The sequence below is a fragment of the Nannospalax galili genome, unplaced genomic scaffold (genome assembly GCF_000622305.1).
Source record: "Nannospalax galili isolate Female #2095 unplaced genomic scaffold, S.galili_v1.0 scaffold330, whole genome shotgun sequence".
Taxonomy (NCBI): domain Eukaryota; kingdom Metazoa; phylum Chordata; class Mammalia; order Rodentia; family Spalacidae; genus Nannospalax; species Nannospalax galili.
In genome coordinates, this window is record NW_008329640.1 from 2,922,633 (window position 1) to 2,941,627 (window position 18,995).

Consider the following 18,995-nt stretch of genomic DNA (forward strand, 5'->3'; position numbering starts at 1 on the left):
CCCACCTTCCCATAACTGTACCTCCTGTAATTCTAAGGGAGAGATAGTTGCTGTTTTCTGAGCTCTGAGTATGAGGCACTTAACATGTCTCTCTCCCAGTGCCCAGGACAGTGGAGGAAACAGATACATAAAATTAAATAATTTATTATCTGGGGGGGAAAGTACTTTGTGGGAAGCAGATAGAGGCAAAAGTTGTGGAGCCAGGATTTTTCTGAAAGCCAAGTCCTCACTCACAATGCTAAACTGTCACAGTGAGTGTGGCCAGAAGCACTACAAGACAAATTCTCCATGTACAGCGCTATGTCCACCAGGGTGAGTGCAGGGAGAAGTAGTGGTCGGAGGCCTTTTCAGTGGGCCACACATTTTACGAAGGCACAGGGACTTGTACAAACAGTTCCAGGCTGAACTGATATTCTGTATTTGTGATGCCCCCCCATCCCTGCCACCAGGTCAAGCAAAGTTGTATCATTTCTAGTCTCCACATGACAGAACTGAAGTATGATTTGCCTCAGGTCACATGAAAACTGCCTTCCAAAGAAAGGACTAAAAGCCAGATTTCTAGACCCCTGAGGTCCACCCTTTGTCCAGCCTACTAAGCTGCAGTGGCTTGGGGATTAGAGCTAATTGAGCACTGCCTACTCAGAACAGTTCCAATGTAGTTAATGGGTAAGATGATGCCCAGGGAGGGGATGCAGAGGAGGAGCACATAGATGATAAGATGATACTGGAACGTGATGTAGATGCGCGCATCATCCCCACACTTGTTGATCAGATCCTGGTCCCTGCAAGAGACACAAACAAGAGCATTCCTCAGATATCAGAGTGGCCACTGCTTATGTGCGGGGAGGCAGAGGAAACAGTAGGAAGAGGACCATCTCATCACCAAGTTTTAATTGGGGGGAAGGTATTGCCCATCTTCTCAGTGCCTTGTATGTGCCTGAAGTGCATGTCAGTGAACTGCACAGGTACGTCAGAGAGAGAGAGGCTATGTTAGAGACACCCTCAGGGGAACCTAGAACCCTCATGAATTCAAGCAAACACTCTGAGCTTGCTGTGCTGATGATATTCTGTTGTAAACCCACCTAAAAAGTTCTTTATTTCATTCCTTTAATTCAAAGGCAATACCTGGAAATCACAATGAGGTAACACTCTACACTGCCAGGCTGGCCAAAGTGACAATGACAAATGTTGGTGAGGGCTGGGCACTGGGCACTCTTCTCCACATGGGTTTACATCTGGCCAGTCATGTTGGAAAACAGCTGGCCTTAGCTGCTGAGATTGAATGCATGTACACTCTACAACCTAGCAATTCCACTCCTAGGTTTATATACAACAGAGATAGGACACAGTTTATCAAGAGACTTGGGTAAGAATCTTATAGATGTATGATTTATAACAACCCTGACTGGAAATGACTTTAAAGCCAGCCATGGGGGCCTGTTTACTTGTAAACTTAGCAATTGGGAAGTGGAGGCAGAAGGATCAGGAATTCAAGGTTATGCTCTACTACCTAGTAAGTTTGAAAGCCAGCTTGAGCTACGTGAGACCCTGTCTCAGAAAAAGAAAAAGGGACTGGAGAGATGGCTCAGCAGTTAAAAGTACTGGCTGCTCTTGCAGAGGACCCAGGTTTGGTTCCTAGCACCCACATGGTGACTAACGACTATCCATAACTCCAGTTCCAGGGAATCTGATACCCTCTTCCGACCTCCACAGATATTGCATGCATGGGCACACTCACATACATGCAGGCAAAACATTCATACACATAAAATAAGAATAAATTCTAAAATTAAATTTAAAAAGGCAATCCAAAGGTGAAATGGACCCTGCATATATGCATATATATATATATATATATATATACACAAACCATACATTTTGCTTCTGGCAATGATGAGTGAAAGGCTCCAGGCACAAACGACACTACAAGATTTCGTGTGAGACTTCAAAAACAGAAGAGGGGTTGGGGAGATAGTTCAGTAGTTAAAGGGCTTCTTCCTGTGCAAGTGTGAGGACCAGATTTTGGAGTCCCAGAAACTCACATAAATGCCAGATGGGCATGTGACCCACCTGTAATTCTAGTTTTGGAAGGCACATATGGGATCTATCCCCAGAGCAAACTGCCTCCAAGACTAGTTGTATAGGGAGCTCTGGGTTTGATTGAGTGATCCTGCCTCAATGAATGACAGAAGAAAATCGAGGATGATTCCCAACCTCAACATCCAGCCTCCATATGCATGCAAACACATATGCATGTGCAGTCCCACACATGTGCACCCACACACATGCAAAAACACACATGAACATGCACAGCATGCAATGAAAAAATGGAAAAACAGGAAAAAATAGAATACAGCTAGAAACTAGAACACTTTATTTATTTTATTTTATTTTATTTTATTTTATTTTTTTGGTTTTTTGAGACAGGGTCTTCCTGTAGCCCCAGTTAGCCTGAAACTCACTATGTAGACTAGGCTGGCCTTGAACTCATAGAGATCCACCTGCCTCTGCCTCCTTAGTGCTGGGATTAAAGATGTGTGCCTGGCAAAACCAGAATGCTCTTGAGAGGAGGGAGGGGACAGGGGATTGGCAGAGTGAAGATGGACTTCCAGGGGTGCAATGCTTTAATTCTGAGTCTGAGTGGCAGTGACATAGGCTTGCTTTGTGATAACTCAACTATTTACTTACTTTTGTGCATTTTATGTGTTATACTTCAATTAAAAAGGATAAAAGTAGGGGCTGAGAGATGACTCAGTGGTTAAGAGTATTGTGTCTCCTTTTGTAGAAACATGGGTTTGATTCCCAGCACCCACATGGTGACTAACAACTGTCTGTAACTTCAGTTCCAGGGAATCTAATGCCCTCTTCTGGCCTCTGTGGACACTGCACACACATGGTGCACTTACATCCATGCAGACAAAACACTCATATACATAAAATAAAAATAAATAAATTTAAAAATTATTTTAAAGAATAAAAGTAGATTGGGGATATAGCTCAGGTGGTAGAGTACTTACCTAGAAAACCTTTAGTTCAATCCTGAGTACCTCATAAACCCAGTGTGGTGGTACAAACCTGTAATCCCAGCAGTTGGAAGATGTAGACAGAAGGATCAGGAGTTCAAGATCATCCTAGTCTATATAATGAGTTCAAGGCCACCCTGGGCTACACAAGACCCTGTTCCAAAACAACAACAAAGCAAACAACAACAACAAAAAATATAAAAGCAAAATATATGCTCACAGAAACTTTGGAAACTGTAAGAGAAGAAAATAACTCTCCTATAATTCATCAAACCTAAGATAATTTTTTTTTTATCTTTTTGAGACAGGGTCTCCCTGTAGCCCCAGCTGGCCTGGAATTCAATATGTAGACCAAGTTGGCCTTGAACTCACAGAGATCTGCTGGTCTCTGCCTCCCAAGTGCTGGGACTAAAGGCGTGTGTCACCACGCCCAGCTAACCTAAGGTAATTTTCAATCTTTATTTTTATTTATGCAAGTGTGTGTGTGTGTGTGTGTGTGTGTGCATGCCTGAGTTTATGTACACCATATGTGAGCAGGTGGTCATAGAGACCAGAAGGCATAAGATCCTGTGGAACTGGAGTTACAGGTGGTTGTGAGCTGCCTGATGTGGGCTTGGGAACCAAATCCAGGTCCTCTGTAGGAGCAGTAAGTACTCTTAACTGCTAAGCCATTTCTCCAGCCTTAAGATGATGTTTAATTAAACATTCTGATTAATTTCCTTTAGTTTTTGTGCTAGATTTTCTTAATGTCTAAGGTTTGAAGATGGTTTACCCCCTCAAAATACAAGGTGGGGTTTGGTGTTCTCTGTGAAGTATGAAGAGGGTGGAAACTTAATCCTATGGTGTTAGAGGTGGGGCCTTAGGAGTAAATATGGTCTTCAGGGTGAACGATAATGCATATGGGTTGAAAAGAGCTAGATGATAAGGGCTGGAGAGATGGCTTCATGTTTAAGAGCACTGGCTGCTCTTCCAGACTACTGGGGTTTAGTTCCCAGCACCCACATAGTAAACTAACAACTATCTGCAACTCCAGTTCCAGGAGATCCAATGCCCTCTTCTGATCTCTGCTGGTACTGTATGTGTGGGTACACTTACATGCAGGTAAAACACTCATCTGCATAAAATTTTTTTAAATGTATTTTTTAAAAAGGATCTTTAAAAAATGGTAAAAGAAACCACAAGCCAGTCATGGTGGCAGAGGCAGGTGGATCTATGTGAGATCAAAGCCAACATGGTATACATAATGAATTTCAGTCCAGCTGGGGCAACAAGGAGACCCCCCCCAAAAGGCTGGGTGTGATGGTACATGTCTTTAATCACAGTGCTTGGGAGGCAGAGGCAGGCAGATCTTTGTGAGTTCAAGGCCAGCCTGGTCTACATAAGAGTTCCAGGCCAGCTGGGGCTATAGGGAGATGCTGTCTCAAAAGCTGAGAGAGAGAGAGAGAGAGAGAGAGAGAGAGAGAGAGAGAGAGAGGGAGAGAGAGAGATCACAAGACACATACATGTGCGTGGGCATGTACATGACAACACACATACAATGCTTCCTGCCTCTTGCCATGTAATGGTCTGCACAGCCTTGGGATTCTGCTAGGAAGGTCATCTCCAGAAACAGCCCATTGCCCCTGCCCCTTGGACCAGATCTAGGAGATGAAACAAATTTCTTTCTTTGTAATTCAGTCTGTGCTGTTATGTTATCAGCAACAGAAAACAGACAGGGACTGTAATGGTAGTTGTGTGCCGCTCTTCTTTTGTTTGGTATTTATCCTGAAGCTTTCTCTATTCATCTTCCATAATGGTGGCAGTAGCTTACACTTACAGAGCACTTGTCATGACCAGCTTGTGGTCTCCCACCCCATAGTTTTCCCCCTCTGGGTAGACTTATTGGCTCTCTTCAACTTCTAGCATCTAGTGCAGGATTCAGATTTTTCAATTATGAACAAAAACACATCTCAGGGTTTTAATATCTCAATTTAGGGACTTACTGAGGACTCTTGATTTTCTATTTATGAGCAGCTAAAACATTTCCTTGCCATAGACTTGAGAATTCAGTCCCAAGAATGGGGTCTATGAGAACTGGGGACATGTCTTGCTTCAGGCTTGAGATGCCAAATCTGATCTTGTGACAGAAAACCATTTCTGTGCTGTGTATATGGTGGGGGTGGGTTCCCAGAGAGCCTCCATACAGGCAGAAAGAGTGGAGGGCTAGATTGGACAGAGACTACAAGAATCTCCTTCCTGGACAGAGACTATAAGACTCTCTTTCCTTGCTTAGGAATACTGCCTCTAACTTGGGGAACATTTTTCCATCCTGCCATCTTTATAGCACCCCCTGATATGCCTTTCCATCCCTTTCTCTTAGGCACAGTTAATCCTCCCTTCCCCCCATGTTTCAGAAGACATCCTATCTCTTCTCTTTTCTCACCTCTAACATTTCTCTCGCTCTCTCTCTCGCTCCATCCACCCACACCTTCTCCTTAAACTCCAACTAGGTTTAAATGTGTGTGTTGGTTACTCTAAACTAAATCAAGCAACTCCTCAAGTGTCACCTCTGCCCTATTTTCCCTTAAGGTCTTTCTAATATCTTATTTCCTTCCTCCCTCTTGAAAAATGAACTCTGTTCTGTTTCTTTCTTGGATATCTGTTTATCTTAGAAATGACCTCTCAATGGAGACTCAAATAGCCAAGCCAATGAACTCTCATGGAGGTTGCCAGCTCCACCTCCATGGATCTTGTTCTTGTTGGAGCTTCTGTGACCCCACACCTTACAAGAGTACCCTTCCTCGTCCTCTTTCAGTGAGGTTTTCCCTGGGCCTTTGCTGATCCTGCCTCTTAGGTGACCCATCTATTCCTGTCACTTCAACTGCAGCCTCTAAGAACGCATCTGCCAAGTTTAAATCCCCTGCTCTGATCCTTCTCCTAAGCTTTAATCTTGTTGTTTCAACAGCTGATTATTCAGCTCACACACTTGCTTGAGCCATGTGTCATCATCTCATGTTTCCTCTCCTACCCTCTGGCTTTACTCTTCTCCCAGAAACCAGATCTCATTTTCTTTCTCCCTGTAAACCAGGCCATGACTTTATTGACTATAGCCCCATGATCCTGCTGGTTCCCCCATAGTTTCCCTGATTACTTCCCCAATTCAGGTCACTGCCATCTCCCACCTGGACACAGATATAGTCACTCACCTTGACTTTGAACTTTGTCAGTTGCCATTCACCCTAACATTCTTACTACAAAGAGATATATGCTGGATTTCCTGCTCAAAACCAGTGAATGCTCTCCACTGCCTCTGGGTCAAGGCCCAAGATTCTCTGTATGCAGGCACAGTCCCAACTGACCCTTCTGGAATACTCTTTCACCGCCTCTTCTTATGATGAAGCCCTGCTTCTAGTTACTCCAGAAAATTCACCATTTCTTGACTCTGTCCTAAACATTTGCTCACACAGTCCTTTATTGTTGATGTGTCCTCTGTACCACTCCCATTGAGATTCTTCTGTCTTTTAAAGCCCAGCTCAAAACTACACTTTTCCTAAACCCTCTTGGTGAGATTTCCTTCTCTTTTTCCCAAGTACCCTTTGCAGAGAAAACTATATCCCACCCAGGATGAAGGATATGTAGAGTCTTTTTGGCCTTTGTCTCTCCAAGCAGACTGAACAGGGGTTGTGCATGGAGACTGGCTGACTTGTCTCTGCTTAGTGACATGTCTATGGCACTGCTCCAATGGGGTGCTCAAAACAGAGCTTTCACAATGGCCTTACCATTGACCTGCAGGTACAGCTACACACACACCAACAGCCATGCACACAGATGTGTAATAGCATAGTGACCTGAATCTTCTACAATCACAAATACTACAGAGACACCTGCCATGTGTATCTGGATTACCTTGGTGTGTGGGCTTATCTGAGAGGGATTATCTTCCTTACATTAATTGAAGTGGGAAGACCTGCCCACTGTAAGTGGCACCATTCCCTAGGCAGGAGGTCCTGGATGTATAGGAATGGAGAAAGCAAGCTGAGGACTAGCATGCATGCATTAACTCATTGCTTTCTGTGAACTTAATAGGCCTATTTTCTTTGTAAAGTTACCCAGTTTGAAGTATTTCATTATAGTACTGAGAAACAGACTAATGTACATTATTGGTTAAAATACAAAAGCAAGCTGGACCTGATAGTGGAAACCTGTAATCCCAATACTAGGAGGCTGAAGCAGGAAGATAACAAGTTGAAAACCAACCTGGGTTACATAGTGAGACCCTATTTCAAGAAAAATACATACATACATACATACATACATACATACATACATCATACATACATGTGTGTGTGTGTGTTTATATAAAATACCGAGGTTGCTTCTATGGAAGACTGATTGTGGCTTAAAAAAATATGTTTGTACTGGTTTGTGCTTGTTTAATAAATTAACAAAGCAAAACCAGAGAGGAAGTGAAGAAATCTGAAAGACTGCCCACTAGTGCCCACCTGTGGCTCATAGAGGCCTTTGACACACAAAGGAATGCTTCACTTCCTGGAGACTGTGGTGAGGGAGGCTCTCTGTGCCTCCCGGATCCCAGGTGCCTTCATTGCTCCTTGGGGTGGGTCTCAAAAAGGGCTAACTAGGAATGGTGGGTTTGGAGACACATGAAACCTAGCAGCCTTTGCAGAGAAGCATACTAGCAGGGCCGCTCAGACCACTAGTGCCCATGGCTGCTGAGAAGTGGTAAGGGAGGCTACATCCTGTACAGCATGTGTCACCAGGCAAGAAAAGACCCTGGAGGAGGAGCAGGCAGGACAGATGGGCAATCTTCAGGGAGAGCCCAGGATTATACATGACTCTGAGCATGGGCAGGGTAAAGCTATTCACATGCATGCATGGGTGTATGCTCATATGTATGCATGAGTATGTGTGTGTGTATATATATATATGTATATATGCATGTACATGACTGTACTTGCCTGTGTGCATGAATGCATATGCCTATATGTATGAGGAACATGAGTATACATACCTGCATGTGTGAGTACAAATGAGTATAGATGTCTGTATGTATGAGTATACATGCTTGTGTGCATGAGTGTATAAGATTGTGTGCATGCATGTACATGCCTATATGTATGAGGTACATGAATGTGCATGCCCGTATGTATGAGGTACATAAGTATAACCTGCTTGTGTTCATGAGTATGTATGAGCGTATATGACTGTATGCATGAGAATGCATAAGTGTAAATACCTGTACATGCCTGTATGTATGAATGTGCATGAATAGAAATGCCTGTGTACATGAGTATACATGAATGTAAATGCCTGTATGTAGGAGGTACATGAGTATATGTGCCTGTGTGCATGAGTGTACACAAGTGTATATGTGTGCATGAATGTACATGCCAATGTACATGAGTGTACATAAGTATACATGTCTATGTATGTGAGTATACATGCCTGTGTGCATGAGTGTACATGTCTGTATCATGAGGTTCACAAATATGCATGCCTGGGAGCATGAACGTGCATGAGTGTACCTGACTGTGTATAAGTCATGTATAAGTGAGTATAAGTGAAAATGCCTGTGTGTCTGAGTGTTCATGAGTGTACATGCCTATAAGTGTGCATGAGTGTAGATGCCTGTATGTCTGAGTGTGGATGAGTGTACATGTTTGTGTGAATGACTGTTCATGAGTGTGAATGCCTATATGAATAAGTGTGTATAAGTGAAAATGTTTGTGTGTATGAGTGTTCATGAGTGTATATACCTGTACATCTAAGTGTGCATGAGTATACATGCCTGTGTGCATGAGTGCAGTTGCCTATATGCGTGAGTGTGCATACATACACATGCCTGTATTTATGAGGTGCATAAGTATACATGCCTATGAGCATGAGTGTGTATGAGTGTACATGCCTGTGTACATGCACAAATGTACATGCCTGTATGCATGAATGTGCATGTGTGTGCCTGCCTGACCCTGCACTGAGGGCATAGCCATGGCCCATTCTAGGAAATGTCTGCTCAGCTGAAGTGTCTTGCAGATACTGGGGAAATGGGGTGTGGCTGTGTGGAGATCAGAAGGTGAGGTGGGCCGCCAGACTGTGCCTCTGTAACCCAGGCTCAGAGAGTTGATCCTCCTTGACAAGCATGATGATTGATGAGTACAGAAACCAAGCAAATAACATGCAAAAGCATTTCTTTTCCTGGAGTGGGATTACAGAATTGTTTTTATACTCTTGCAAGTAATGATTAGACTTTAATTTTTTAATTATTTTAAAACATTTTTTATTTATTATTTTTATTTTATGTGTGTGCATGTAGGTAAGTGCACCTATGTTGTGCAATGCCTGTGGAGGTCAGAAAATGCTGTCAGATCCCCTGGGACTGGAGTTACAGACAGTTGTTAGCTACCATGTGCTACCGGGTGCTGGGATTCGAACCCGGGTCTTCTGCAAGAACAACCAGTGTTCTTAACCTCTGAGCCATCTCTCCAGCCCTTATTTATTATTTTTATTTTATGTGTATAAGTGTCTTGCTTGCATGTAAGTGCACCTATGTCGTGCAGTGCCTGTGGAGGTCAGAAGAGGGCACTGGATTCCCTGGAACTGAAGTTACAGACAGTTGTTGGCCATCATGTAGGTGCTGGGAACCAAACCTAGGTCCTCTGCAAGAGCAGCCAGTGCTCTTAACTGCTGAACCATCTCTCCAGCCCATCATTGGGTTTTTAAATGTGGTCCTTCCCCAAGGGCTGGGGCAGAGACGGCATGGGCAGAGGGCTATGTTCAATTCCCATTCACCAGCTGCAACCTGGGCTCTCCCTGCCAGCACTGCTGAGGTTGCAGGTGGAGTGAGCTACAGCACTCAGGCCTGTCACCTCTGCAGGCATTCCCTATCTTACCCCACCCGCAGGCAGCATTATCACAAGCCCCAGAGTGGCACTTACTTCATAGTTATGCTGTTGAAGAACCAGGAACAGAAGCCCTGGGGGGAAAGGAGAGAAATATAAGCAAAGTCAGCCCTGGCCTACCTTGCCTGGCTATGGAGACCCAGACAGCAGGGGTTATCTGGGTAGCTGAGGCAGGATCCAGGAGGAGTCCATAGAGAGAGCTTTCTGAAATGGGATAAATGCAAAGGGAGGTATCCCTTCAAAGCGAGCCAACATCTTTGCCATCCTGCTACAGGAAATGGAGCTTGGAATACAGGCCAGAGGAGTCCTATGTGGACATCTGCTGCTTCCTCTCTGTCTCTTGTTGCTTCCTTCTGAGAAATGCCCATCTCCCTCCCCCCCATACATGCAGTTCAGTGTTGCTCATCAAATAGGAGTTTACCTTCAGTAATCAGGTGCCCAGTGGGGAAATGGCCCAAAGGGGGCCAATTAAAATTCTCTTAAGAGGATGACTATGAGTGTTGGGAGAGTCTCTCTCCCTCTATGAGTGCCTGAGTGCCACGAACCCTGCCGTGTCTTGTTGTCATCTCTGATGCCTGAGATGCTTGCAGACAGCCTGAGAGTAAGGGCAGCTCAGAGGAGAGAGGACCAGAGAGGGGTCCCTATCGGCAATGCTGGACTTCCAGGATCTAGCTGGGCCTGAAGCCACTGCTTGTCTTGAATTGCCCAAAACTTGAGCCTTAAATGACCCTTTGCTGTAAAACCAGTTTGGGTAAGTTTTGGCTCTTGCATCTGAGAGTCTTGTTCTGTTGAAGATGCCTCTCTTGGATCTTGCTGTCTGGAGTTTCTGGGTAGTGGGGAAAGGCAGCCTCAGCCATGGGAAGGTTGCAGGGAGCTCCAAGAGGGAGTCAGCTTGAGAAGGCTCTCTATGAGGGTGGCTCTGAGCTGCCAGAGTTGGTAGCTGGTTAAGTGCCCTTGTGTGTTTAATTTCTTCTGGGTTCTCAAGGGTTTAGCAGAACCTCAAACGAGGTCAGAGCTCTTTATTGGCCCCATTTTGGTCATGTACACTCTTCTGTGAACCAGGTAGGTCCAAATGATTGACAAACTTCTAGAACCACAGGGATTGGAGCGAGGTCTTTCTAAAAGGAAGCAGCAAGGGCAGGCAAAAGAAAGTCTACTGCTCCCTTGGCATAAGCCCACCTTCCTTTGGATATAAAGTGACCCCTCTTCAGCTCATGTGCTGGTGATGCTATGAGACACTATTGGATCCTGAGTGTGCTAACTTCATTCATGGGTCAATCCACTGATTATCATAGGTGAATGGACTGTTGGGAGGTGGGCCTAAGTGGAAGCAGTAGGTTAGTGGGGCACGATTTTGAAGAGTATCTTTCTCCTCTCCCTACAGCACAGGAGTCAGTTGACCATAGATTGAAACCTCTGAACCTATGAATTTAAATAAATATTTCCTTTTTTAAGTTGTGACTGATACATGGTCCATAGCTGTTTAGAAATCCATAGCTGTTTAGAAAACTCAGTAACTGAACGAGGAGACAGGGAGGCAGGCACTCCCTCTCTTCTCTCCCCTGCCCAGCAAGAAAGGCCACTAGTCCCCAGGAGCTGGCTTAGCTGACATGGCTGGGTGACAGCAACAGCACAGCGGATCTCTCTCTGTCCTCATTCTCCCTTAATTATACAGGGGTAATCAAAAGTGCCCAACTTGCTCAGGGCACTCTACCGGGGCCCAGCCTGGCTAAGGGCGTTTAGAGGCCACCTGCTTGCACTTGTGCTCATGGTTTAAGAGAAACAGCATGTGCATACCATTTCCATAATGATTTAGATTTTCCTTATTTTTGCTTTTCAAACAGTCACACACTATAGCCCAGGCTGGCCTTGAACTCACTATGTAGCCTAGGCTGAGAATATATGCTTCTTTTTAGCTTTTAAGAAATAAAATAGGGCTGGAGAGATAGCTCAGTAGTTAAGAGCACTGGGTGCTCCCAGCACCCACGTGCTAACAACCATCTGTAACTCCAGTTCCGGGGATCCAACACTCTCTTGTGACCTCCTTGGGCATTGCACCTACCTATATGCAGGCAATATGCTCATACACATAAAATAAAAATAATAAAAAAAAATTTTAAAAAGAAAATAATCTGGGCTAGAGAGATGGCTCAGCAGTTAAAAGCACTGGTTACTCTTGCAGAGGACCCAGGTTCAGTTCCCAGCACCAACATGGTGGCTAATAACAGTCTGTAACTCCAGTTCCACAGGATCCAATACCCTCTTCTGACCTCTGAGAGCACTGCAATAACATGGGTGCAACTACATGCAGGCTAATAACTGTCCTTAACTCCAGTTCCAAGGGATCCGATGCCCTCTTCTGGCCTCCTCAAGCATGGCATGGAGATGGTGCACTTGCATACAGGCAGACAAAACATTCATACACATAAAATAAAAATTAAAAAAATGTTTTTCAAAGAAATAAAATAATTGCGGGGTGTGTTGGCACACACCTTTAATCTCAGCAGAGGCAGGCAGATCTCTGTGAGTTCGAGGCCAGCATGGTCTACATGGTTCCAGGCTGGGGAAGACCCTGTCTCAAAAAGACCAAAAAAAAAGAAAGAAAGAAAATAATCTTTTAATCATTGTAAAACACATGCATAGAGACACAGGCAGAGTATCTGAAACTAAGCCTGTGTGCCACCTTTCAGGGAAACTCTTACTATCTTCCTTTGACCTTGAACCTCCGAGAGTTGAAGTGACTTGCCTGAGGCTTCATGTTTTGGATGGGGCACAGCCTGGCAAAGGAGGACCTGGTCTCTTAAAGGGGTGATTAGGGAAGAAATGTGGTTCTGCTTACCACACACAATAGGTCTGTATCATGCTAATTATAGGACAGGTTGGCTTGGGTGCTAGGATGTGGGGTTGATGGGGGAAACAGACACAGGAAACTGATCACACAGATGAGGGGTCATTCCCAGCAGGGTTAAAGACATTAAAGATAAGCAATACATTCTTTATGAGTAGCAAACAGAAGATCTAAACCCATGTGGGGTGGTCAGGCCCCTAGAAAGAGGGCACCTGAGCTGCAATATGCACAAAGGCTAAGAGAACTCGGAAGAGCCACCGGGAAAGGAAGGAAGACATGGGAAAGGCTCTGTGATGGGAAAGAGGCAACACACAGTTGAGAATCAGGAGCTGGCCAACATGGTGAGGAGTCAGGAGTTGGATAAGGGCCAGAGATCAAACTGCCAGACCATGGAAGGCATCTGTAGTTGACTGAAAGAGCACTAGGAATATACCGAAGCTGAGCAATGGGGAGCCCGAGTCTCCATTCGCAGGGATGGCTCTGAATACAGGTGGAAGACAGATGGGGCAGGAGCAAGGGAGGCCCTCAAGGGATCACTTAGAGTTGCTGTCTCTTGACTGGATGGCAGGACTGATGGGGGAGGAACAGGATTGGGAAGATAAAAGCAATACAACTTGGTAAAGGAATGGGCCATGCTCAGGGATAAGGGTGGGGTGGTGATAAGAAGGGGCTGAGATCAGGGACTAGGAAAGGGTGGATGGTAGGTGTCATGGGATGTTTGGGACTATCAAATCCAAAAACTCCTTAACAGTATTCATGTGGATGTATTTTGAAGGATAAAAGGGGCAGGAGGCCTTCAGGAGTAACTTAGGGAAGACATTGAGGTAGCATTGTAGTGATGACAAGTGACATCCATATGGATGTCACAGCACAGGAGACAGGAGGCATGGAGGCAGAAAGAGGAGGCCTGGGATAGTCAGGGGACTCCAGGGGAGGAGTCTACAAAGGGAACAGAGAAGCAGAGGAAAACCCTACAAAGCATGATATAGAAACAGCTGAATGTGCTTGTTGAAGATGGATGGATGCTGGTGTGTCCAACCTTATGATATTATGGCATGACATGACACTGTCATCTACAATTGTGCTGGGCCACATTCATAGCTGTGCTGGACACATGTGACCCCCAAGCCCACAGGTTCGACATGTCTTCTGAGAGACAGACTAAGATGAGGACTGAGGAGAACTCACCGGACTTGGTGGCATCAGCAGAGGGCTGCTGATGGCCTTGAGGCTCTGGTGGAGTGATGACACACTGGAGAGGAGGTGAGAGGTAAGGAAAAGACCACTGTCTAGCCAGCTGATGGGGCTGATAGAGACAGGTACTGTGGGGGTCATGTGGGGACTTAGGATGGCTCTCTGCTCCCTCCCCTACTTCATTCATGTTCCCACTCAAATGTAATGTTCTCCTAGTACCATTTCTGATTACTGCTCATAATGTATTCCTGCCCATCCTTATCATGGGCCCTCCTAATCTGCTCTTCCATCATGCACTTATCACTGTCCTGTATGTATCTGTCTGCTTGAGCAGCATTGGTACCCATAAAAATAGGCTAAATGGAGGGCAAGAGCGGCATTCTACAGAAAAGAGAAGGAAACAGAACCTAGGGTTGTGTGGAGCAGGGCTGAGCAGGATTGAGGAAGCCTTGCATGATGGAAGAAAGGCATCTTCTATGTGAAATGGGAGTGAGTCCTTGGATCCTAGGGAAGGACAGGTCTATGACTGTGGAAAGGGACAGAGGTTTGAGAAAAGAAGTTAATTCTTAAAATTTGACAGAACTACCTGACCCTTACTTGGCACTCTGGGAGTTAGGGATGCTTAATTTTCCATCTTTCTGGTATGGAAACTGAGTCTGGGGAAGCTGAGGAATTTTTGCAATCTTACACTGCAGAAACGGACTGCCAGCCTCTGTGTCAGCCCTGCTCTATGAACCCTGCCTGCCTGCCTCTGTGTCAGCCCTGCTCTGTGCCCCCTGACTGCCTGCCCAGGGGCTAAGGTCCCTTGGGGCCCGGACCACTCCCAACACTCACCTTGTCCCTGCGTTCCATCTCCAAGGAAATCTCTGAGGGAGACGACTTCTCACTGTGCTCCCCATAGATCAGCGAGGTCAGGCTGCCAGCCAGGAAGGATGGCAGGGAGGTGGAAAAGGAGAGACAAGTTCTCAGACACCTGCCACGTTCCCTCTCTGCTCCCTGGCTGAGGGATGCTGCAGGCTTGCCTCAGTTCCCTCAGAGCTGCAGGCATGCCTCAGCTTCTTTGCTGGGCACACGGCTCTGGGCACAGACAGCACCAATTTGGCTGCCAGATGCATAATGTACCTTGGGAACCCAGCCATGAGTTCCAGAAAGTCTTAAGACCAGAGAAAAACATGGCTTTGTGCCCAGAAATGGTTGCCTTCCAAGTTTCTGTCCTTCAGGGAGGGCAATGCAGGGGCAAAAGCAGCAGACAGGATGCCACCTGCTGAGGAGACACCTGCTGCAGCTTCAGCACCAGGCAGCGTCTCCCATGAGGGGCTCACAATCCTCCCCCGCCACAGCTCTTACCTGTCATTGTGTATCAACAGTGCCAGGCGCCCATAGTCCCATGCTGCTTTCCGGAGGAAGGAATAAACCAGGAGGACGAACTGCAGAGCCAGAAAAGCAGCATGGGTCAGGAAGTTCATAGATGCCTTCTGTGCTAGCCCCCGGCATTCCCATGGGAACACCCTCTCCCTCAAGTCTGTAGTATGCTCCCCCATCAGATGATAAGGTCAATGGTCTTGGGAGGAGCCATCCCTTTCAACTGGGCATTTCTAGCCTCTAGTAGCTTCTTGACACCGAGTGGATGGTCAGTGGAGGAGCTGAGGGTGTGCTTGTTTAGAGCAATGAGACAAGAAAGCAACATGAAGATATCAGCAAGGAGACAGAGGAGGCCCAAAGTCACTAGACAAATGGGCTTTTCCTTGATGGTATACAGAGAGAACCCCCAGGAATACTGCCTGTTCCTCTAGTTCTAGTACCCTGAGGCCCTCCCACCTGAGTCACCTGAACAGGACCAACACTCAGGTAGTTCACATCACTATAGCTGGTATCCTTGGTTAATTGGGACCTCACTTGTCACAATCCCACAGTCCACCCTGGTTAATACCATTCTGTATCTCTCTCACAGTGCCCAAGACTTACCACCCACAAGATGATGTTGAGTAGAAGCACAGTGGGGATCCCCCCGAAGGGCTGCCCCTGGAGAACAGTGCTCCGGGACTGAAAGCACTCGTTCACTGTCATATTATGAAATGTTGGGCCCAGACTCATGCCCTCTGGAGAAAGAGACATCCTGGGCACACTCAGGCTCCCAGGTGGGCGGAGGGTCCCAGTCGGATGCAGGGACTGCTCCCCACTCTGCAAAACATAAAAGGCTGCTGGGGAGTTCTTGGTCAAGCACTGAGGGCACCAGCCAGCTAGATAGGGGTGTATGAGATGCAGGGAGGGACCAATGTTGGTTTTGGAGCTGGGTCATCAAGGCAAAAGAGTCGGCCATTCAATGGCACCAGACAGCCTGTGAGATTACAGCCAGGCTATGCAGACAGAATAGCTCTGATTCCCTGAAAGAATTCTTTCTGTGTACTGCTTGACCCTTTCAAAAAGAGCTATAAAATGCACCTCCAACTCCAATAACATCTTCCTGTTGCTCTCTTTAAAAAATATTTTATGGGATGGAGGGATAGTGCAGCCATTAAAGGCTAAGGCTGACAACCAAAATGTAAAAAATATTTTATTTTTATTATCTTAATTTTATTTTATGTGTGAGTGTATTGCTTGAATGTATATCAGTGCACCTGTGTTGTGCGATACCCTCTGAGGTCAGAAGAGGGTGTCGGATCCCCTGGAACTGGAGTTATAGACAGTTGTTAGTTGCCATGTGGGTGCTGGGAACTGAACCCAGGTCCTCTGCAAGAGCATCCAGTGCTCTTAACCACTGAGCCATCTCTTCAGCTCCTTCCTGCTGCTCTCTTGTGAAGATTTTCTTGTATAGAAATTGACACATTTCTTGGGCTGTGTATGGGCAGGGGATGCACAGGAACCTATGGAGGCGAGTGGCTGGTCTGAGATGATTTAGGCTTTAAACAATCCTTTTGACTGAGTGAGGGACAAATAAGCCAAGAAAAGAGAGGACCTTCAGGATTCAGGTAGGAGGCAAAGGCAGCCTAGGCAGGGCTGGCTGTAGTCGGGTGGTGAGAAACATCTAGACACTTTGAACCTGGAGCCAGTAGGAGTTAGAATGAGAAGAGTTAGGATGATTCCGAGGTTTTTTCGGCCCAAGCAGAAAAAAATTGGATATGCCATGACTGAATGGAAACATGGAAAGAGCAGAGCTTATAGAGCAGAGGACGGTGGCAGCCGATGGTTTACTTGGACAGGTTAGGGAGCTGTGGACATGGAGACACCAACATGAGACAAAAGCCACCAGAGGCATATCTGGGGCAAAGGTCCTGACACTGAAGGGAGGGAAGAAAAGAAAGGGTCAAGGTAGGAGTCAGAGACTGGGGGACAGTTGTTAAGAGTCTCAAGGAAAAGTAGTTGGATGTCTAGGCTGACACCACCACCCAAAACAGGGGCTTCAGTGGGGAGAAAGGAAGAAATGTCCAGAGGTTGCAGAGAAGTAAAAACAAACAAACAAACAAACAAACAAAAAAAACCCAGCTTCCCCACCTCAGGCCAGTGTAGGGGAGAACAGCTGTTCTGAGGCTGGTCCAAGGGAATCTGGACTCCATTCCCTAGGGAGGTGGTGCGGCTGAGGAGCCAGAGTGCTCCTACATTTTATGGACTCTGTGACACTGGATCCTAGCTCTGACACCCCATGCCCAGTGACCTTGAGCAAAATAATGTTTCCATGCCTCATTTTCTCATCTGTCAAATGAGGATGGTGACAGACTGACACTCTTCACAGGGCTTTTGAGAGGAGTGAGGAAATTAAGATTTGTGGATCCTACAGAGCAATGCTTGGAACTTGGGAAGCAATGCATAAAGTTTGTAAGAGGAAGAGTCGATGTGGAGTCCCAGGGGGCCCAGGGCTATCATCTAGGAGTTGGTGGGGGCGGATTGGGGGCCTGAATGGAGAAGGAAAGGAAGACAGGAAATGAAGTGGTCTGGGAGCCTGGGGCCTCTTGGGCTCACTCACAAAAGTGGGGATAAGACCATGTCTCAACCTTAGTCAGAGAAGCTTTGTTTTATAGTGGACAGCAGTCAGAGTCTCATCACTGGCAAAAGTACTAAGAATAAGTGACGGTTGACTTCTCAGCTCTACATGGCACATTTATATCAACACCCCCTTCTAAGACTCAGGGAATATTGCAGAAGAGGGGACAGAAAATAATATAAGTGCCAGGGAATGGGGATGAGTGCTGTGAAACACTGTCTTCTAGACATGATATGGTCATTGCATTCATGAACTCACAGTAGCTATGGTTACCTGTGCAAGACCTACACAGGATCAAGCCACTCAGCATCCTACCATTCTAGCTTAGAGACTCTCCTTCTAGCTGAGGGAGATGCTATTGGCATGATTGCTATTGGCAATCGATGACTTCTGGAGAAGGAGTCATCTTTCTTCAGGGGTGTTTCTGCTGGTAGGTTGCCCATGCTCTGGTGAGTGGCCCCACACCCATGCACATGTGGGAAGCACAAAATGGACTCTGTGGGTTATTAAAAATAGAAGACACGGGGCTGGAGGGATGGCTCAGTGGTTAAGAACACTGGTTATTCTTGCAGAAGACCCGGGCTCAAATCCCAGCACCCACATGGCAGCTAACAACTGTCTGTAACTCCAGTTCCAGGGACTCTGATAGCCTCTTCTGTCCTCTGTGGGCATTGCACGACACAGGTGCACTTACCTACATGCAGGCAATACACGCATACACATTAAAAAAATAATAAATAAAATAAAAAAATAGAAGACATTCATACAGAAGGGGGGAGTTTTGAGGGGCCTAGAGGGAGTGGGGAGTTTTAAGTGATATATGATGAAGATACATTGTGTACATGTATGAAACTATCAAATAATAAACAAAAATATTTGGGTCTGGAGAGATGGCTCAGTGGTTAAGAACATTTGCTGTTCTTCCAGAAGACCTGGGTTTGATTCCCAGCACCCACATGGCAGCTAACAACCATCTGTGACTCCAGTTTCAGGGGGTCCAACACCCTCTTCTGGGCCTCTGCATTGTATGCACGTGGTGGACTTAGATTCATGAG

General features: G+C 46.0%; 1 protein-coding gene across 4 annotated transcripts in view; it reads right to left on the reverse strand.

The window, feature by feature from the left end:
• Positions 1–18,995, reverse strand: part of Tmem63c (transmembrane protein 63C) — a 151,199-nt gene that overhangs the window by 31,355 nt on the left and 100,849 nt on the right. For all 4 annotated transcript variants that reach the window (XM_017799890.2, XM_008840050.3, XM_017799889.1 and 1 more), the window contains exons 4-8: positions 15,927–16,142; positions 15,309–15,388; positions 14,796–14,877; positions 9,956–9,993; positions 640–782 (exon numbers count right to left, since the gene is read on the reverse strand). In XM_017799890.2, coding sequence (XP_017655379.1) covers positions 640–782; positions 9,956–9,993; positions 14,796–14,877; positions 15,309–15,388; positions 15,927–16,076 — 493 coding nt within the window. In that variant the 5' untranslated portion in view covers positions 16,077–16,142. The remainder of the gene's footprint in view (positions 1–639; positions 783–9,955; positions 9,994–14,795; positions 14,878–15,308; positions 15,389–15,926; positions 16,143–18,995) is intronic.